Source organism: Protopterus annectens, chromosome 7.part0 (assembly GCF_019279795.1).
Source record: "Protopterus annectens isolate FY-2018-M chromosome 7.part0, PAN1.0, whole genome shotgun sequence".
In the NCBI taxonomy this organism is placed as follows: Eukaryota; Metazoa; Chordata; order Ceratodontiformes; family Protopteridae; genus Protopterus; species Protopterus annectens.
Genome location: NC_056739.1, coordinates 711,532,875 through 711,555,304, shown reverse-complemented (window position 1 = coordinate 711,555,304; position 22,430 = coordinate 711,532,875). Strand labels below are relative to the sequence as shown.

The window sequence follows — 22,430 nt, the reverse complement described above, 5'->3', positions numbered from 1 at the left end:
CTTTTAGCCCTAACAAAAAGTATAAATTATATCTTTAAATAAAACTAAATTGTGCACTATTTTATTAAGTGCATTAAAGTATCAAGGCTGCTAGGGAGGCTGCTATGTCTTATTCATCACTTCCCATAATTTCAGACTTTGTTTTTCACTGAACTGCTTGTACCTTTAAATTTTGCAGTTCCCTCAGGAAAGTGTGTTCAAAACTTTCAAGATTAATTGCTTGTAAAAGTCAGAAATGAGAGCAAAAACATCTAACAACTCTGTAGATGTGTAAATGAGTCATTGTACATTTCACTCGGAACAGAATGTACAACTGCCTTAACTGTAGACTTGATTGCCACTGGGAACATTTGCTAACTGAAAAAATAAAACAAGTTACTATCTTTGCAGATGCAAGAAACTTAGCATTTTCATGGCTTTTATCTTGTCTAATTTTCAAGCCTACTTGCTTACAAAAACAATTATTGCCTAAGCCAATTGCATTATTCTAGACACCCACCCTTGCAAAAATAAGAAAAATTATCTTAATTCTATGAACTGCCCCATCAGCTAACATATACAGAGTGGCTTACCAGCTATAAAATTATCCAGCATCCATCTGCCTGTCCAGTACTAAATAACATTCTACATAACTATATTCCCAGTAGGTCATTATGAGTCAATGACCAAAAACTCCTGTCTGTCCACAAACCCATCAAAGCTGGTGTCATTGTATTTGTTTCATGTTGCTAAGACCTGGAACTCCTTACCTGTATACATCAGGTCAGCACCCTCCTTCAAAACCATTCTGCAAGACTTCCTAGCCTAAAGCTATCTCTGTTTTTGCTCATCACCAGGATAAACTGTATCCCTAAATGTGAACACATACCTCCTCATACCTTATACCTCCTTACTCTCCCTTCTTCACTCACTTCCTTACTTCTAGCAATTTCTCTTCCCTACCTTTCTCTCTATAGATACAATAAACCTGCTTTTCTCTCACTTCATATTATAATTCCTGTTTGTATTATAATAACTAACCTTTAATTTCTCTATAAACTGTCCAAAATTTCATTTCTCTAAATATTAAATCATTGTTATATAACTTAACCAATGTTTTTATGTCTATTTGGTATAATTATTTAAACTGTAGTTGTTTTTTGTATTATTTTTAAATAGTGTAACTTATTGTTCTTAAAATGTTTTGTAATACTGCATAGTTTTTCTCCCCAGGCCTACACTGAAAATGGACTCCCACCCAGTCACACTTTCTTGGTAATCAAATGTCAATCAATCGATCAATAAATAAGTAAAAATATCACTGTACTTTTTGACACCATCTCTCACCCAGCAGCCGAAGATCACATGTTAACTTAAACTGTTTTGTCCAGCCTTTCTTCTCCTTATACTACGAAGCCTATATTTTTTGCAACAAAAAGGCACTTGTTTACTTTAACATCTTTAAAAGACTCCCCTCACATTGAAAATCCAATGACTGTACACTGTGCAAATCTGCTTTACCATAGAACATAAAGCTTATGGCATGACATGTTTTGTACAAATGCTAATAAGAATAAAAATTGTTTTACTTATTGTTACTTTTTCTTTTGTTTCTTTCTAAATATTAATGACATAAAATGGGGTATATGCTGTACAGTCCACCCACAAGTTTAACAAAGTCAAAAACTTCAGTCTTTCTCCTCCACTTTTCTTGCAAAGCCATACTCCTCAAATGTATGTGATGCTTTAACATCTACCATTTATCCACTAACTTCCATGTTGCTGGCCGTCTTCCTTGTTTTCTCAGGTTTAAGTCCAAGGTACTAGTCAACTCCTGTTTTTGTCTTTCAATCATTTTCCTTTGAAACATTGGAAAAGGTTTCACTGATAAAGTCTTTCTGCGAGCTTTATTGTCAGGAGAATGAGAAAAGTCTCTCTCTGTTTGCTGGCTCACTTTTTATTGGATAATTTGTTTCTTTCTTTCTTAGCCTGTTCTGCATCTAAAAATGTCTGAGCCTTCTGGAGAAAAAATTCTGAAGACAGCAACTTCAGTATCACACCTGCCTTTTGACATTCCCTGATTGCTAGGATAAATTTGCTTCTCTTTTGCCTGGTGTACAGTGAATAATCATTTTTCATAAATATTCTGCTGTTTCTAGTTTTTAATACTATTCCCTTGTGCTACAGTTTTGTCAAGATCAACAGTTGTTGCTGGTATGATGGCATCCTTACTAATATAAGTCTTGGCTGACACTTAATGTGCCTTTTCAGTTAAATTAGCAAGCTGTTATTAGGTACTCAAAAAATATATAGAGGAGAGATGGGGAAAATGCCATCTCTGTACAACGCCATCAGCTTAAGTTCAGTTCCCCTTGTTTGTGTTTTTGTCGTATTATGTTAAATATATTATGTTCATTTGACCTGTCCAACATTGAATCATGCCTTAATTTTTCAAAATTGAGAAGCATTACTCAAAAAAGCATGAAAAAACACTGAAATATTTTTTTGCAGAGACAAGCCCCCACTTCAAACCCCATGTGGGAGACTTTACCTGCATACCCCTTAACTTAAATATACCAGCTCCACAGTTAAAATACAGTGGGTAAAAGTGGAAAAAATGTACTGCGCCTCTAACTGTGTGCGCACAAGTCAGTATTGTTTTGACAATCCAGACTAAAGAAAAAGTCAAAGAAAAGCCATTCAGTAGAATGTAAAAGTACATTTACAGTTTCTGTTGTGATAAAATCCTACTTCTCTCTAAAGAATTCATATAACAATGTTTGGAGAACCAGGTAAGCATATTTTTCTGTCCTGGATCATGTGTTAGCATGAGATAATTAGACCCATCTAATGTATACATAAATCTTCGTGTCACTTTGCTTGCCTGTTGTGTGACACAGTTGTCTAGTGCAGATTTTTTGTGCTGTTGCTCAGCATTTTAATAGATTTGAGCTTGAATCTGTGTATCAAAGGTTGGGACAGAGAATCAGAGATGGTTTATAGTTTTGTTTTGTCATTGGTTTAAATACTTTTTAAAAGTAACTATTCTCTTACTAAAGTGTTTTCTTTATTTTGATTATAGCTAGTATTTATTCAGAGACATGGTCAGGTGCAGTTGTCAGTGGAACTCCTGGACACAGAAGATGAGAATTCTGATGACTTTGTGGATGCTGAGGTAAGAGAAGTGTAGAGTATTGGGTAATGATACATGATATCTGCCATCAGGTTCTGAAATGTAATGCATAATGAAATTGGCAAGCATGGTGTATACTAGTTGAGTCAGTTTGGACCACATAATGATCAATATGATTATCAGAATTTCATGCATGATAATTAATGAAGAGCGTCTCACTCTGCCAATAGCTTGTTGAAGATAGTGACTAGGTCATTTTGAACACCCAAGGTTTGACTTGGCATATGGTTATTTTCAGATCTTGGTGGGGATGGATGCTTAAAATCTCCATATTGGTCAGAAAAGAAGAAGCCTTGCATTCACAAGGAGATGGTTAAGTTATTTGCTACATGGGTTTTAAGCAGCAAGGTTTTGCCCCTTTACAAAGGTGGTCAGTCCAACCAAGTTGAAAACTGAACCATGTTTGCTAAGCTGTATACTATGATTGGAATTGTCTTCTCCTTTTCTTCATGTTGTTTACAAATGGAACAATGTCTATTTCCTTCTCTTGACTCCTGCTATACATTTCTTGTAAATCCATGCAAGTTCTAGCTTGTGCTTCTGCTAAGAATCAAAAACAAAAAAAGTCAATTCCTTTGGTGTAGAGGGATAAAGCCCTGAGTAAGGCCCGGTCAACCCAGGTCCCATTAGTGTCTTGGATGATTGATGGAGCAGCAGGGAGGTATGGGTGTGCTTGTCCTGGGTAGTTGGATGGTTGTTGATGACACTTCCTTAGGAGAGGAATGATCCAAAGTGTGGAGTTGCCGTCACACATGATCGATGCATGTGGGAGGCAGGGCATATAATGAAATACGCCCAAGATGGACATGCCTCCAAGACGCCCTTAAGATCCATGACTGGCCTCAGCAATACTGGAGTAAGTCGGGGGTGGGTATGGAGATGGGCTGATATCCACTATGTGGCCCAGGATGGTCTGATGATGATGATCGAAGGGGGACCAAAACAATCATAATAAAAAAAAAATAGTTTAAGCATCAGCCAGACAAAACAAACTGATCAAAGCATCAGTCAGACAAAATGGAAATTGTTTTTTTTTTTTTTTTTTTTTTTTTTAAAGCAAGCCCTTCTGCACTCCTCATACCATATTAATTCCACTCTTGGATAACTATGGAGAAATACAAAACATCCAAAATACTTTGCATCTCAGCTGATGCACAGATATACAAAATGCCCTTGCAGTGATTTCCTGAAGAGGAAAATAATTGGAGAGATGCATAACAGGGAAAAGAAATCAACAAGATTGTTTGTCCTGTGTGTACCTGTCCATTTGCAGGATAACCTTTGGTCATATGTTTAACAGATTCTTAGGATTATATGGAAAATTCAATACCATTAAACCTTTCACTTAATATTTCAAAAGTGGATATATTAGTTGGTAAGTTTATTGTGTCATAATTACATACACAGAGAATAAATAGGGCAGCAGATGTCTGCCTTTAAGCTACTCAGATTTAGCAGTTAGCCATTACAGATGCTGCCCTTCCATGCTTATATCAAATGTGTTTCATTTGTCCAAATTTCTTTTAAATTATTTTCTTTCCCAACATTCAACATCTGTAAAGGTTATGGCTTTCATATCCTTCTACGTATACTCATCTTTAGTGTTTATTCTGCTAGTAAAAAGGACTTACAACATAGAAAATTATATATGTATTTAAAATTCAGAGCCATGAATGAAATATTCCTGAGTTTGTTCTTTGAACTGCTCTGCACACTTGGCAGATGGTGGCGTCAAATGTTCATCCATTCAGTTCAAGAGGTGAATCTTATTTGACCTCTCTTTCTGTCTCATTAACCCATATGTTTGCAAGCAATGTTTAGAGAAAAATGACAGACTAGGGAAGCATCTCTCCATTTTAGATGTTAAATCTGTGTAGATTAAGTAATGGGAAACTTGTAAAGTGACTGAAAGAAAATCTATGCATAGATGTCAACCTCCAGCACTAGGGCTGGATCTTCAGCTCAGTACTTTTGTGGATATCAAGACTGACAGTGTTTCTGTTGCTCCACTTACTGCTCTTTAAAACCTCTAGTCATGCCACCATGTATGGAGTCCTTTCATGGTATCTTAATGAACTGGGCCAAGAGCCTGGTACCTTACCACCTGACCTGCTCTTAAAATTCCATTAGATTTTGCAGATTATGTAAGGACTATAACATGACTTTTATCAAAGGGAATTTATCTCCCAAAAAAGTGAAACTATCACATATGGTAAAAAATAAACTTGAATGATTTATTTGATTTTGATGCCTGGTATTTTCCTACTGGGCATATCCCTTTTTCAGAGGTGACCCAGGGAAAAGTGTTCAAGGTAAAACGGTAGTAAATCACAAGCAACATAAGATTTTAAAGAAAGATATAAATCAACACATTACAGTGTCAAATGCTTACATGTGGCCCACAACACAAAGCAGGTGAATGTAGGAATAGACTACAAGTTGTAAAATTGCAGTTGACAAAGCATATAACATTATAAATGGTCCAAAAGTAGATAACCACAAATTTGCTACAGCATACTACTGCATTGTTAATGGTCTTAATCATGACATTGGCTAGAAGTGCCAATGGTCTTTCCAAATTATGCTGTTGTTTTAAAAGAAAAAAAGTTTAACTTGAATTATATACATACCCATCAGTATACATTGAGGCAGATATGCTCCATAATTCTTACAATTTAACCACAGAAACTTTTCTAAGTAGTAAACTATCTTCAGAGACCAAATTATAGCACCTGTGGTACCTACTATTTAAACATTCCCCAAGCATCATTCTCAACTGTCCATCTGCAACCCCTTTTTCCCATTTTTGCAAACGGGGTTGGGATGTCACCTCAACAGTGACAGTCATCTAGACTGCAGTATGGCTGCACAGTGAGTAATGACTTAATTCTGATTCTTGCTATGTGAAAAGAGAAACTTAGCAGAGAAAGCCAGTGGACGTGGATTTCTGAGTAAATTTCAGTAACTAAGTAGTAAGTGCACTGCCTGGATGCCAGGAAAAAGAAACACAGAGGACCTGAATGAAAATCAGCTACAAAAAAGTGATGAAAAACACTGACTGGGAAAGGTACTGTAGCTGTTCAGCAAAAAGAAGTGCAAGCTTCATACATGACTTCCAGTAACCTTGAGGAAAGTATAAAGTAGTTGCATACAGACCTGACTAAAATAAATGAAACACTGATGGAGTATATCAACTCAAACAATAAAAAGGCTGGAAAAATGGAAGAAGCTTTAAACAGATATTCAGATGAGATAACACTGCGTATCTCAGAGGTCAAAATGAAGAAAAGGCTGGCTGAATGAGACTGCACAAGAAGAGATGTTTCAAAAAAATAGTAGAATTAGAGGACAGAGCATGTAGAAAAAAACCTCAGATTTTCTGCTGTACCTGAGAACCTGGAAGGAATAGCTATTAATTTCATGAAAGCACCAATTAGCAACTGGACTGGTGTTCCACAACAGGAATTGTTAATTGAAAGGGCACATCATGTGTACGCTCCAAACCTGGCAATGAGAAAACCTAGACCTTTAATAGTAAAAATGCAATCGTACCAGCAAAAGGCTTTGATTCTGACAAAACTGTGGCAGAAAGACAAAGTACTAAAAGTGGGAGACAGCAGAGTCTTTGTGGGGAATGACTACTCATTGTGTACCAGGCAGAAGAGGAATACATTTATCCCAGTATATAGGGAATGTCCAGAAGCAGGCATGAGATTCAAACTGCTGTACCCAGCTATCTTCAAAATACTTTCCCTGGAATGAACCAAAACATTTTTAATTAAGGTACGTCCTAAGCAAGAAAAACAAAATTTGTCCAACAAAAAGTGAGGTGTGAAACAGAAGGAGATTCTGCTTCTTGTTGTTCTGGTAATTAAAAAACACAGAGAGACTGTGCCAATGAAACATTTCCCAGTGTTTCAGTGGAAAATGCTTGAGAGAGGAAAAAAACACAGGAGTTGACTAGAAGTATTGAGAGTGCACTGGAGATGAAGCAGAGACAGGATTTGGGAGATGAGGAGGAATAGAACAAGAAAACATGAAATATTGGACTTTCTTGGACTTAAACTTGTAGGGGACTCTAAATCATATACCCTACTTCATGTCATTAATAAAATCAGTAGCTTGGAAACTGACAAATGTGAGATTGCAAAGCAATAATTGTATTTGTGAAACAGGACAGAATAGTGACAATCATCTAGAGCCAAGGTTCACACCACTGGATGGCTAACCCTGACATGGTTGTTCTTCCATAGCAAATGCTCACATGCACATTCACAATTATGGCAATTTAGTGTGTCCAGTCCATCTACTGCATGTCTTTGGAATGTGGGAGGAAACAGGAGCACCCAGATGAAACTCGCACAAACACAGGGATAACATACAAACTGTGTACAGAAGGTATCCCAGTGAGAATTGAACAAAGAAACCATATTTTCCAAAAGTTGCAAGGTCTGGGTATAGTTGGATTATACAAACTTTTTTTGTTAAATGTTTTTGAAGCACTTTCACTAATTTGCTCAATGTGCAGAATATGAACATTTAACTTCATTATTCCTTATTTTTGCATTAGTTCTAATTTGTATAAATTAATGTTGGAGTGTTAGTTTGATAAATCATGTGATTAATTAGCTTATATGAATGCAAATCTTTTTTTTATTTCAGTGTTCTGAAGAAGTCCTAACCAAAGAAGGATGAAAGCACTTAATTAGTTCTGTATAATTTCTTAAAATTCAGGTGTCAGTGATTCTTTCACACAGAGTTTCCTAAGTTCTTATTTTCAGTGACACCATATCAGAAATTGTTTTAATATAAAAAAATCTTTATTTAATTTTCGTTTGTGACATAGACAGACTTGACATTTATTTAAAGTTAACAAACCATATTAACAAATTCACAGTTGCAAACATTATGCTTCACATATATTGTTCTATACCAACGATTCCAAAATTGTGGTCCACAAACCCCTGGGGGGGGGTCCATATGATCATTTCTAGGGGTCCTTGGGTCATTGGAACCACCTGGATTTCGCATCCCCGCATCCACTTCTGCAGCATCCCGATGAGTGACCTTGCTGTAGTTAAGAAAAACTAATTTTCCACTACTGCTACGCAGCTCACCCTCAATTAAAAAAAAAAAAAAAAAAAAAAAAAAAGAAAGCAAACAGACTTCTGTTTTTGTGGCTGAGCAGTTTAATTTTCGCATTTGCGGTTAAGCAGCTGCTCGCCCTGAGTTAAACAAAGGAAGAAGAAGAACTAACAGCTTCCACGTTTGCGGCTGGGGCTGAGCAGCTGCTTTCTTGCCCATTGTTTTCTGCTTGGCAGTTGGAACTTGGAGGGAAATTTAAATGAACTGTTCTGTTCCCTCCAAGTTTTATTTGGGTAAGACTAGAGAGACAGACTGTAAGTTACAGTGGTGGATTTAGGGTGGTGACAAGGGCACGCACCTCTCCCAAGCATAGTAAACCCAGTACTACAGAGCTGATCCTGAAGATCTTATTCTAGCAATTCAGGAGTTAAGGGCAAAACACAGTGTTCAAAGACACTAAAGGTATTTTTTTCCTAAGCAAGGCTTGAATAAATCCTGTCAAAGCAGTACAACTGTCCAGACTTTTGCATAATGTCCAGATTTTTGCCTCATATTTTTGGTCTGTTTCTCATAAAATTGTGTTTTTCTGGCAAATCCCTGACAAATCATTCAGGACTAAAGTCAGAAAATAATGGCAGACATTTGAGCTTTAGACTTCATATCCTAAATTCAGAAAATTCCTACTAATGCAAAACTTTGTTCTGTCAACTTTCTAAGTTTGTTAGAGCAGTATTTAAAAGGTGTCCCTATTTTTGAGCTCTTGTCCCCCTATTATTTGTGGCCTTGGTCAGATTTCTTGCTCTAGACTAGTCTAAGAGGTTGAGAGGTATGGGGGGGGGGTGTATGTGTGGGCCATACCTTTCAACTATATAGATTTTCACAGAATGTCCAGATTTTTGTTTTATGTTTTTGGTCTGTTCTCATAAAAAATATTTTTTTTTACAAATCACTAGGATGATTAAAGGTACTAAAACTAAATAGTGACATGCATTTGAGTTTCAGACTTCATATCCTTCAGAAAATGCACTCTAACACACATCCTGTTATTCTGGCAACTTTCTAAGTTTATAAGAACAATATTTAAAATGTGTCCGTAATTTTGGACCTTTGCCCCCCCTCCCCCAATTATGACGGGCTTTGTCCAGATTTCTTGTTCTAAGAGGTTGAGAGGTGTGTGTATGTGTATAAGGGGTAGGTAGCGTACCCCTCAACTGTCCAGGTTTTTGCAGAATGTCCGTGTTTTTGCCCCATATTTTTGTCTCTTCCTCATAAAAAGGATTGAAGTTGATAAATAATGACAAGCATTTGAGTTTTTGATTTCTTATTCTTAGAAAAATGCATACTAACACACATCCTTTTATTCTAGCAGTTTTCTAAGTTCATGAGAGCAATATTTATAACCTGTCCCTGTTTATTTTGGGCTTTATCCAGATTTCTTGCACTAAAAAGTTTTGTGTGTGTGTGAAATGCCCTAGTTAGGGTAAGCAGGTGGTAAGTAATTGCTTAAGCTCTGACCCTGCATATTAATTAATATCAATTTAAAAACACAATCCAAAATATATGGGTTTGCCAAAATATTTCCTTTATAAAAGGGAGTCCTCCAGCTTGCAAAGGTTTGGAGCCACTGATGTGCTTCGTTTTTCACTGTTGCAGTCATCACACTTGGGTTATCTGCTTGCAGGTAGCTCTCAATCAGCCCAAATATCAGAGTCTTGAGATTTCTGTGTCGGATGCTGTCGCTTCTTCCAGGACGTCAAGGGTATAAAACTGGCAGCTGATGCCATTACATCAGTCTTTCTTGCTGAGAAGGAGCCCAAAGCAGAAGCAGTTCGCAAGTGCCGGTCGGCCGCTACCTGAAATTTTCATTTTTCGTGTTTCAAACCTGAAGTCTTCTAAAGCTAAGTACCCCGTTGGGGATTTTTTTTTCTTGCTCTAACCGATGTCAGAAAAAGTTAAAAATCATCTTGCCTGAGGAAAGCAAATACCTCACAGAGATTTTCATTCTTACTGCATCACCTGTTTAGGCCCAGACCACGATGTCCCTCGCTGTCTGTTTTGTGTCTTGTTTAACGCCCTAACCATTCGTCGGGCTATTTTTGTCTCTAAATTCTTTCGCTGTCGTTCTGCGAATTCTAAAATGGCTTCAGTAAGCCACCCGACTACCGATCTTCCAAAAAAGAGCAAAGATAAAGACAGAGACAGACCACATAGGTCAAAAACTGCCGACGATGCTTCCGTTAAGCTATTCGCTAGTCTGCCGGTACTCAGTGAGGTGCCTTTGCAGTCCCTGATACCCATTTCTACAAATTCGCAGGCCCCTGCTGAGACCCTTTCTGAGTCCGGTACACCACGAGATGGTTCTTCGACTATGGGACCTGCGGATGTCTCTACATTGGATGGGTCTGGAGCCGCTGTGCAGGCACCGGCTTCTGAGGGTGTATTCCGACCTACCGATATTCGCATTAAACTGACAACTTGTCTACTGAGTTTCTCAGGCCCAGAGTGTATGCACTATGTCTAGAAAACCGATGACCAAAGCGCGTGCTCCCATGCCTCAAAAACAAATGCTTAGAATGGCTGAAGACTTTATCACCCTAATTGGGGGAAGCCAGCCTTCCCCTGCTAAGAGACCAAAAATTGAGTTTCTTTCTGATTCTACAGACCAGGAGTCCGATGACTCTGACCCTTCTGATTACCAGGACATACCCTTATCTACCTTTGAGGATTCAGATGCAGAGGAATCCATTCCCTCTGTCTCCCCTCCCGAGGATTTTTCTTTTGGTGAAACCTTGCATACTTTGGGAGCATTTCCGCTGGGAATGCCAGGATTATCCTTGGTCCAAAAAGAGACTTGGAGAATTTTTAGAGTTGCCTCAGCACAGGCCCCTAGCTATACCCCCTGTCCTAGATGTTGTAGATGTCTTTATGGAATCCAGTCTTACTCCAGACACTTTACCACCGTCCTCTAGGAAACCTGACAGGGACTACAGAGTACCTGATTCTCACAAATTTCTTTTTATGAATCCTACTGCGAATCCAGAGACCATTTCCCAGGGGCCTAAAGGTATTAAGGCTACTACAGCCAAAAACCCTACTCCTTCAGACAGGGATTCCAGAGGTTTAGACAGATGGGGTAAGAAGGTATACACCTCTGCAACTTTTGTCATCAGCATTGAATTGCCAGTTTCATATGTTGAAGTACCAGCAACATATTATAGAACAAATTATTTATTTATTTTATTTTTATTTATTTGCAGTTGGTTAACCAGGATAGTCCATTGGGCCAAAAGAACCCGTTTTCAATGGAGTCCTGGGGAGAAAACCTCCAACATAAAGATTACACAAAAGATAGCAACAATTTACAGTTTAACTATTTCTCGTTCTAAGAGATAACAAAAATTACTGTGATTAAATAGACAAAGGTGTATTTTTTTTTTTTTTTTTTAAGAACAATGCACTAGTAAGTTTGTGTTTTCATAAGATAGAAAATAGTAGGATTAGGTGAAAATAGGAGGTTGGTTGAAGTAAGTTGGAAGTAGATAGTTGAGAATAAGATGTTGATTGTTAGATGTGAAAAATGGAGTTGGTATTTGAAGTATGTGAAGTGGAAGACAGTACGGGATGGAGAATTAGTTGAGGGGTGGGAGCAGGACCATTCCCATGTGGATGTTAGATGGGAGTAAAGTGATTTTTTAAAGGATGGAAGGCTAGTGATGGTTCGAATGGAGGGAGGGAGTTCCATAGGCGTACTAGGGAAAAGGATAGTAGGTTTTTGTCCTGGGGGCGAAGGGGTTTATATACTTCGATTAGGTTTTGATTGCTAGATCTTAGGAGTCGTCGTGGGTGGTGCATTTTAAAGGTAGAGGAGAGGGAGGGACAAACGGAAGGTTGGTAAATGCATTTGTGTACATAGGTGAGCTGAATGTAGGAGAGGTAGTTGGAAAGTTCTAGCCAGTTGAGTATGTGGAGAGGTACACAGTGATGGGTTAATGGTCTGTTGTTAGTGGCGAATTTGGCTATTTTGTAATAACAAGAGGACAGTTTTGTTTTGAGAGTAGATTGTAGGTGTGTAAGGAGAGGGGCACCATAAAGAAGGGAAAGTAAGACAAATGTAGTAGAGAGTGAGCTTAGTAGCTAAAGTGAGATATCGGTTGTGTCGGTAGAGCATACCGAGTTTTTGGTGGGGTTTTTTTTATGTTTAGTAGGAGATTGGAATTTAATTTAAGCTTGTCATCAATCTGGACTCCTAATAGTTTGGTTTCGGATACCAGCTCAAGAGGTGTATTATTTTGGCTGGTGATAGAGAATAGTTTTTTGTCAATGGTGCTAGTTTTGGAGGGGGTGAATATCATAAGTTTTGTTTTTGCTGCATTGAGTGCCAGATGATTGTCTTTCATCCATTGTTCAGTGGCGGAGAAAGCATTTTGAGTTCGTTGTAAGAGAGTTGGGATGGATGAGGCAGAACAGACAATTGTAGAATCATCTGCGTATTGAATAATGTTAGCATAAGGAATGGATCGGAAAAAATCATTGATGAATATATTAAAGAGCAGAGGACCCAGTATGGAACCTTGCGGGACACCAGTAGGGGTGTTGAGGAAACAGGAGATAGCTTTTTTCCATTTGACAGCTTGTTGCCTGTTGGAGAGATAGCTGGTGAACCAATTGAGAGATGAAGGTGATAGGTTTAGGCTAGATAATTTAGTAAGTAGTAGGTTATGGGAGATGGTATCGAAGGCCTTGGAGAGGTCAAGTAGGATGGTAGATACTGTAAGACCAGAATCTCTAGCTTTATTAACTATTTCTAGGAAAGAAAGAAGGGCGGTCATAGTGCTGTGATTGGGTCTGAAGCCGTGTGGGTGGGAGTTAATAAATTGTTGTCCAAGAGATAGGGAAGGAGTTGAAGATGGATACATTTCTTGAGGAGTTTTGAGATGGGAGAGAGAATGGCAATGGGCTGAAAGTTGGTGATGTTAGTATCAATGCCTCCTTTGTGAAGGGGAATGATGAAAGCCTTTTTCCAGAGTTGTGGAACAAGACCTTCTTGGATAGAGCGGTTGATTAGGATGCTTATTGGGAAGGCAATGGCTTTGGTAGCTATACTGAGAAAGTATGAGGGAATGTTGTTGGGAGCATTGGTGCTAGGTCTTAGTTTTTGCAAGAGTTTTTTTATGGTAGAAGTAGGGGATGTGTTTTATGGAGAATGGTGGTGGTTGAGAGGAAGGGAGATTAGAGACTGGAGATGGAGGGGGTGGTGGGGGAGGAGAAGTGGAGGTAGGAGGTGGAGTATTATTGGAGAAGGAAGAAGTTAGTTTGGAAATAGAGTTTATGAAGAAAGAGTTGAATTGGGTGGCAAGATCTATGTCTTGAACATTTGGGTCTGGACTTGGGTTAGCAGTTGTGCCAGGTTTAAGTAGGTTAGAGACCCCTTTCCAGAACTTTTGTGGATTGGTTTTATGGTTGCTTTGGAGTAGGGAGAAGTAGTTTTGGCGGTCTGCTTTGATAAGTTTTTTTTCTGAGTTACGAAGAGTTTTGTACTCATTAAGGGTAGAGGGGGTTTTATTCCTTTGGTAACGTGCCCAGGCTTTGTCTCTAAGTCGCATGACAGTTAGTGTGTTTTTTGTTAACCAAGGGGTGGTTTTGTTTTTAATTCTTTTGATTTTTGTGGGGGTGTGACTATCTAGAAGGTTTAGGAAAATTGTGTTGAAGTGTTGAATAGCATTTTCCAGGGGAAGAGTTTTTAGAGGGTGCCAATTGAGTGATTTTAGTGAGTCAGAGAAGGCTTTTGGGTTGAAGTTTTTTAGGCATCGGGTACTGATATAATTATGAGTTATTTGTAAGGGAGAAGGAAAACGCCGAGCAAAGGTGGGAAGGTGGTCGCTGAGGGAGTCGGGAAGAGTACCACTGTCAGGGTAGTAGTGGGGGTGAGAGACTAGGATCCAGTCTAGGATGCTGCCATTGGTAAAGTCTTTAGTGGGTCAGGTAATGGAGTTGATGAGTTGAGAGTAATTATATAGGTTGATGTTTTGGGAATGTACAGGGGACTGAATGGAGGCCCAATTAATGTTTGTGTCTCCCAAGATTATAGTTTAATTGCTGATATTAGTAGAAAGCCAGGAGAGGATATCTTCGAGTACTGAGATGTCTCCAGGAGGAATGTAAAGGGAGGCTATGCATATTTTTTGTGTTTATTTAACTGAAATAGAGCTAGTATTAATTCAGTGCTAGCAAATTGGGGGATGGGTTTATTGTAGGGAGTTATGCAAAGAGAGGATGAGTAGAGTATGACTACACCACCACCCTTTTTGTGAGTTCTGTCTTTTCTGATGATGGAGTAATTAGGTGGTACTATTTCTGCATCTTTTATGTGGGGTTTTAACCAGGTTTCAGATATGGCTAAGATGTCGGGCTTATTGTAGAGTAGCCAGGCCTGTAGGTTGGGGATTTTGTTAGTTATGCTTTGGGCGTTAAAAGCTTCTAGTAGGATGGAATGAGATGTAAAGGTAGGGGTGGTTGGGCCAGGGTTGGGATGTATATCTCCGGATAAAAGTATGTATGATACAAGTTGGATTATGTAATGAAGGTGTTTGGATTGATTTGTTTGTGTTGTTGTGAGTTATGAGATTTCTGAGGGATATAGGAAGTAGAGTGGGAAATGAGGTTATATGGGGAGTAATGAGTTTGTAGTGAAAGCAAAGGTTGTTGTTGATGGGATATAGGGAAGGCTGTATTGAGATAAGTGAGTGTGATTGAGATGTGAGGAGTGAGGTTGTTGTGTGACAGGGTGGTATGTGAGTTAAGGGGTTGGGCTGGGTTAGGAAATTAAACAAAAAAATGGTGTTACTTCCAGATTGTGCAGAAAATAAAGATTTACAACAGTTAATGCATTCTGCAAACCAAGTTAGTAAGCATACTTTGCAGTTTGGCTTTGATGCCCTAGAAGCATCTTGCAGGGCTGCAGTCACTGGATTTGTACTGAGAAGGCATGCTTGGCTGAAGGAACAAACCTTGCTAGACCATGTCAAATCAAAATTACTAGACGCTCCTTTAAATCAGGACTGTTTGTTTGGCACCAAAGCAGAAGAGGTTCTTAAAAAGATGGAAGAAAAAGCTAAATCTATGCAAACTGTTAAATAATTCTTACAAGTGCAGCCACCTAGATTCAGTAGGCATTGGCCTACAAAAAACTAGTCCTTTCCAGCTCCTTCCAGGCCTTCACAATCCAAACCCAGGGGAACCAGACCACCAAGACTACAGTCTCAGGGTATGCAGAGATCTAAACAATGGAGTGCTCCCACCTGAAAAACAGGGAGTGGCAAGCCACCCCCTTATGGTAAAAGTTCACAGTGACTTGTCAATTATCTTCCCAGCCCTGCCCATTTACTTGCGCCCCTTGGAGGAAAACTTGCCCTTCATGCCAAAAATTAGATGTCCATTACTCAGGACTGATGGGTTCTAAGCATTGTATCCCAGGGGTACAGATTCTACTTCCATTCCCTACCAACCCCAAGCGGGTTTCCAGACCTTCCTCCAAACCAGTGGGCAGAGGCTCAAAAGCAAGTACATTCCCTGCTCAATATCAGGGCCATTCAACCTATTCCAGTAGAACAAAGGGGACAGGGTTTCTACACCAGACTGTTCCTGGTGCCCAGAAAAGAGGGCTCTTGACGTCCAATCCTGGATCTATCAATTCTCAACACCTTTCTGGTGGTCCCAAAATTCAAAATGCTAACCCTGCAACAGCTTCTCCCTATGCTAACCAAGGATGCCTGGCTAGTCACCCTAAACTTAAAAGAAGCCTGTCTGCACATCCCTATAAGGGAGTCTTGCAGGAGATATCTCCACTTCATGGCAGGCTCTATAGACTATCAGTTCTCTGCACTTCCCTTTGGCTTATCTACTGCACCCAGAGTATTTACAAAGTGCCTGACTCCAACCATTGCATACTGCAGGCAGGGAAATATCCAGATTTTCCCATACTTGGACGATTGCCTGATTCAGGCGGACAGTCAGGAATTACTACTTCAACACCTGGCATTTGTAAAAAGACTCCTATCTTCATTGGGGTACACTATCAATGAAAAGAAATCACAACTGGTGCCTAGTCAAAAAAATTGTATTCCTGGGAGCAAGCTTGAACACAACTTCCCAGATGGCCTTTCTCACTCCAGAAAAACAGATCTATTTGAACAACTATGCAAAATTGCATATGAGGAAACTTCAATGTTGCTTAAAAAGTCTTTGGTGCAAACATTCTCAGGACCTGGAAACCGCCATTCCGATCATTCCTTGTCTAAGGGCAGAGTTCCTTTAGTGGGCAGAAGCAAGCAGCCACAACAAGGGACTGCCTTTCACTCAACCCCTCCTCGCCCAAACCCTGACTACAGACGCATCATACTATGCATGGGGGGCTCACATGGCAGACAAATGCATTCAGGGAAAGTGGACCCCAGGACAAATTCTCCTGCACATCAATCAAAAAAAGATGTTACCTGTACAGTATGCTCTGACAGCCTTCAAATACCTAATCCTTCCAGGACAGCTACTGATAAAAACTGACAACACCACAGTTATGCTGTACATAAACAGGGGGGAATCCATTCTTACCCACTCTGCAGGTTAGCCATGGCCCTGTGGAACACAGCCTTGAGCAACCAAGTGCATCTGCAAACTCAGTTCCTGCCAGGCAACCAGAATTCACTGGCAGGCAACTTAAGCAGAAATCTCTTGGACCCACACAAGTGGAAATTGGAGCCCAACACCTTCAACCTTCTAATCCAGAGGTGGGGGACACTGGAGGTGGACCTCTTTGCCTCCCCCGAGAACCACCAGTTAAGCAAAGTTTGTACCAGGAACCCTCAGAGCAGGGCCTGGAAGGTTGATGCTTTATCCTTCAAATGGGAAAAACTCTCAATTTATGCCTTTCCCCCTCTGCCCCTCCTCTCAAAGGTACTACTCAAGATCAGACAGGACAGACCAAGGGCAATTCGTATTGCCCCAGATTGGCCATGCCAGCACTGGTACCCACTCTTACAACAGTGCCACCCTGGAACCTTCATCAGACTCCTTCCCTGCTGTCTCAGCAGGAGGGACGTATTTTGCATCCACAGCTGCAAACCCTAAACCTTGCAGCCTGGCTTATCCCCTGAATACTCCACCAGCAACCCTCAGCAAGCAGATGCTGGACGTCATTGTTGAGGCCAGAAGGCCTAGTACTAGAAAATCCTGTGCTGAAAAGTGGAAAAGATGTTGCTCTTGAAGTCAGTCTCAAGGAAAGGACACAGCTGTGCCATCCTTACCTCAAATCCTTGATTACCTAGCAGAGCTACTCCACAGAGGCCTGTCCTTCTCCTCCATTAAGATTCATGCCTGTGCCATCTCAGCTCATTATAATACTGAGCCACCTCTGTTCTCTCACCCTCTCATCAAACAGTTTCTTAGAAGGGCTAACAACTTAAGGCCCCCTAGGAGAGCATCCATCCCGGCTTGGGATCTTAACTTTGTACTGGAAAATCTCACACTTCTCCCTTTTGAACCTGCAGCTTCAGCAGAGTTAAAATTCCTCTCTTGGAAAAAAGCCTTGCTTTTAGCCATAACCTCAGCTAGAAGAGTGTCTGAGTTACAGGCACTAATGGCAGTGGAGCCCTTCATTATTTTCCATGCTGACAGGGTTTCCCTCAGGACTAACCCATCCTTTATGCCTAAGGTGGTCTCCGGTGTGGCTCTAAACCAAGCCATCCATTTGCCAACCTTCTTCCCTAATCCTCAAAATAAAGGGGAGAGGATCCTGCACTCCTTGGATGTGAACAGACAGCTCAGGTTCTAACTTGACAGGATTAAACCTTTCAGAAAATCTGACCAACTGCTAGTCAGCTTTGCTATAGGGGCAGAGGGCAAGGCCATTTCAAAATAAACCATTTCCAAATGAATAACACACTGCATCCATTTCTGCTACAAGCACCATGGAAAACCTACCCCACAGGGGATCAGAACACATTCTACTAGGGCTACTTCCACCTCTACAGCATTTCTCAGGGGAGTCTATACCAGGGACATTCTGGACACTGCAACCTGGAGTTCTGTACACCTTCACCAAGCTCTACCACTTAACTATTTTTTCTAAATCCAGAGCTGGATTTGCTACAGCAGTCTTACAAGGCCTTCTAGCCAGCCCTAACTTCTCTTGAATGCCTCCACCCTTCCTCAGCTTTGGGAATCAACCCAGGTGTGATGACTGCAACAGTGAAACACAAAGAACATAGTACAGTTGTGTACACTTAACATAAATGTAGATGTTTGAGTGTATTCACTGTTGCAGTCCTGGTTTCCCTCCCTTCAGCCCCCTGTTTTTCTCTGTCCTTTCTACCTATCCTCTATATGGCCATTTTTTATGGCAGGGGTATTTACTTTTTACTGGTGGTGTTCCACACCATATACTAGCTTCGTATTTGGGGGGCTCCTGACATCTGGGACAAGAAAAACTGATGTAATGGTGCCGGCTGCCCGTTTTATACCCTTGACGTCATGGAAGAAGCGACAGCATCCGATGCAGAAATCCCAAGACTCTGGTATTCAGGCCGACTGAGGGCTACCTGCAGGCAGATAACCCAAGTGTGATGACTGCAACAGTGAATACACTCGACCATCTACATTTATGGTAAGTGTACACAACTGTACTTTTCTATACAATGTAGTCAATCCAACATTACATAAGTTGTTAAATTCCTGCCATCTCTTAAACTTCATTCCTCCTCCAAAACATTTTTCTGAATGTATTGCTCCCACAGTTTCCATTTTTTCTGTGAAATTTACTCCTACCCTTTTCTAAAGATCCAATTCTCCTGTTCCTTTATCTCTGTTACAATATTCACTACTTCAAGTTTGGTTGGTTTAGACTTTGATTTCCATTTTCTAGTAATTACTTTTTTGGCAGCCACCAGAACTAAACTTAGCAAGGCCTTTCTGTTTCTAGGCAATTCAGATTCTGTATCCCAGGTAAAAAAAGAAAACAAATAATTTCCTGGGTTACACTCACTTGCTCACCCAGTATTCCTGACAGAATACTCTTGGGAAATTGTTGAAGTCAGCCACCTCATCAACCTCTGAAAACGTGCTCCCAGGTACCTCTTTCTTCTCCATTACACCTCCAACATTTGCCATCTACCTGAGGAAAAAATTCTTTGAGTCTGCTTGGGGTGCAAACTTCTAGGCAAAAATCTAGAATTTGTTGCATGTTTGGGAGCCACACTTAGGTCCTCTCATTGTTTTTGTGAACTGCTTGTCTAATCTCACTTCCCAATCTTTTCTGACCTCCTCTGATTGATTCCTATAGTTATTGTGCAATGTTTTGTTTGCTATACTAATTATTCCTTTAACAGCAGCTTCTGTTCTACATTCAACTAAAAAGTCAACCAGTGCAAGTCTTTCATATAGGATTTCCCTATCACTTTCTTTCTGCCTATTCTCTGATATCAGTCCCTGATAGGGAAGGCAATCTCTAGCTTGTAGTATAAATAATTTATTGGACTCTTCCCATTCTATTACCTTTCCCTGTCTAATTATTTGTTCCCAGTACATTACCCCTAATTGCAGTCATCCCTTATTGGCAGAATCGCCTTTCTCCATTCCCATGTTGGCTTAGTTCTTAGCATGCTTTCTGCTACTGTATGGATATAATGTTCTGTATGACTGTTGCTCTTCTCCTTAAGGATCTCCAACCAAAATCCCACTTCCGTATTTCTTGAATTTTCCTGCTTCATCATCGTCATCTCTTTCGACTTTGAATTGTAGCTTTCTGATTGTGTTATGTATAAAAGCCTTAACTGTGTAGCTCTAAAATATCCCTTCAAATCAGGTAATCCTAAGCCAGTGTGTTCTGTTGGAAGGATCATTTTATCCTACTTGACTCTTGCCTTCTTCCCCTTCCAGATAAAATCCTTAAATTCTTTATTGGTTACTAACGACAACTCCTCTAGCTGATAAAAATATACCTGACCTGTGTATAAAACTAAAGGGACTAGAAGCATTTTTACTGCATGTCTCCTTATATCCATATACATAGGCAAGAATGTCCAGTTTCTCAGTTTTTGTATGATCTTTCGTTTAGTCTCTTTCTTCATATCCCTTAGCTGCCATAGCAGCGTACTTTTTAACCCATACTCCCAAATACTTCATTAAATCATGCCTCTATAAATATGTGTATTGCTGAACCAATTCATGCCTGGGTACAAAGTTGACAGCTATAGCCTTTGTTTTATCTTTATTAATTTTATATCCCCAAAAATACAGAACTGTCTCAGAATGTTCCACAGCACTGATATGTCATTTTCTGGCTCCATCAGGTGCAAAATATCATTATCTGCAAGTAAAGCCAACTCTTCTGGAATACCATACCAATTATATCCTTGAATTTCTGAGTCCCTTATTTTCTTTGCCAGTGAGTCTAAATATAATACAAATAGCAAAGTGGAAAGAGGACACATCTGCCTAGTTCCTGTCTTCAGACTCGCTTGTCCTCCTGATTAACTTTATTATTTATCAGGAAATGCAAACTCTTCCATTACTCCACTCATAAAGTCCATGATTTTTCTGTATCAAGACCCACCAACAAGAGTGGCTTTTTCTTGCATTCTGATTCCATCTGTTTCATCACTGTTCAGTTACTGTTGTCAAATATTTGGCTCCCTCCACAAAACCACATTGATACATATCAATCAATTTTGGCAACGCCTTTGCCATTGTTGTAGCCATTATAGACATAAACACTTTTAATCATAGTTAAAAATTGAAATGGGCTATATGAAGCTGTATTTGATGGGTCTTTACCGACTTTAGGTATTACAGCCGGCGCATCTCTTTTCCGGTTTGTTGGTGCTTCCCTCCTTTTAAACTACGGTTAAACAAAACCTTCCAGATCTTTATCACTTTCTTCCCTCCTAGCTTTCCCTGAAATACAATCCATTCCTGGAGACTTTCCTGTGGCTTGGTTAAACATCACAATTTTTATCTCATTGCTTCATATCTTTACTGTTAATTGTTGAGCCTTGTCTACCTCTGCCCTTGACATATTTAAGTCCTCCATAAATATTTCCTTTTGTTGTTGATTCCCCCACTTCATTGCTTTATATAGATTTTCATAAAATTTCTGAAATAGCTCTAACGCCTGTACAGGATCTCTGTTTATTTTTCTTGCTATGGCATCTCTAAGTTTGGCAACAACCCTTTCTGCTTTCTGTTGCTTAAGTCATTGTAGCAAAAGTGTTTATGCTCTGAAGTTCTTTTAAAAAAAACAGTTGCTTAATAACAGTCTTTCTGAACTCATGCATATTAGCCAGGTACTCCCTTATTTTCTGTTTAGTTTTCTGCAATTACACTTCTTTTTGTTTTTTGAAATTCCCCTTATTCTGCAGTACCTCAGTCTTTGTCAGCCCTGAAAATAATTCTTCTTATGTCTTAGTCATAGCTTTTTTTTTTCTTCCTTTTATTTCTACCCTATTTTTAAACTTCCTTTCATTTTATCCCACTCAATATCTATAAGTTCTGGAGTACTTTCTATTTTCCCCTAATAAATCCCACTACCCAGTCCTTAAATTCCTTTCTTTTTAATGGGTAGGTGGGTAAGTGCCGGTGTCTCACCCTTGCTTCATTACCCTGCATTTTTTCTATGTAATTATTGGTGCATGATGTGAAATAGTTATTGGACATGTGTCAAACTTCTAATTTCTGCTTAGTCTAGCCCAGTTATTGTACCCTGAAGAATAATATGTAAACTTTCTGAGTTTCTACTACTGAATTCCTGTTTTCCTTACCATATGTTTTAGTAAATGTCTTCATACAAAATGTCTTTTACCTTACAAACACAAGGTGCAAGGTTTGATTCTCACATGGGGGAATTGGCTAGGTTTAAAATGGCCCAAAAGGGCAGTTAGCTAGTAATAACCTATGAACTATAAAATCTACCCTCTTTTGTTATATTTTCCCTTCTAACCCCCAATACATCCTTATTATTGCAACCTATAAATAATCTCTGCTGAAAGCTGATTATTTTTCCAAGTTTTTTTAAGTTGCTAAATAGTTTTAGGTGGAATATAAATACATGCTAGCATAATCCTTATCCCTTGTCCAGTAGCCCCTTAGTACCACAAATCTGTGACTATTATCTTTTTTCCTTCTT

At 39.5% G+C, this 22,430-nt stretch overlaps 1 protein-coding gene across 1 annotated transcript in view; it reads left to right on the top strand.

The window, feature by feature from the left end:
- Nucleotides 1–22,430, top strand: part of LOC122806647 (paired amphipathic helix protein Sin3a-like) — a 1,669,103-nt gene that overhangs the window by 1,455,378 nt on the left and 191,295 nt on the right. The window contains exon 19 of the mRNA XM_044077237.1: nt 3,062–3,154. Coding sequence (XP_043933172.1) covers nt 3,062–3,154 — 93 coding nt within the window. The remainder of the gene's footprint in view (nt 1–3,061; nt 3,155–22,430) is intronic.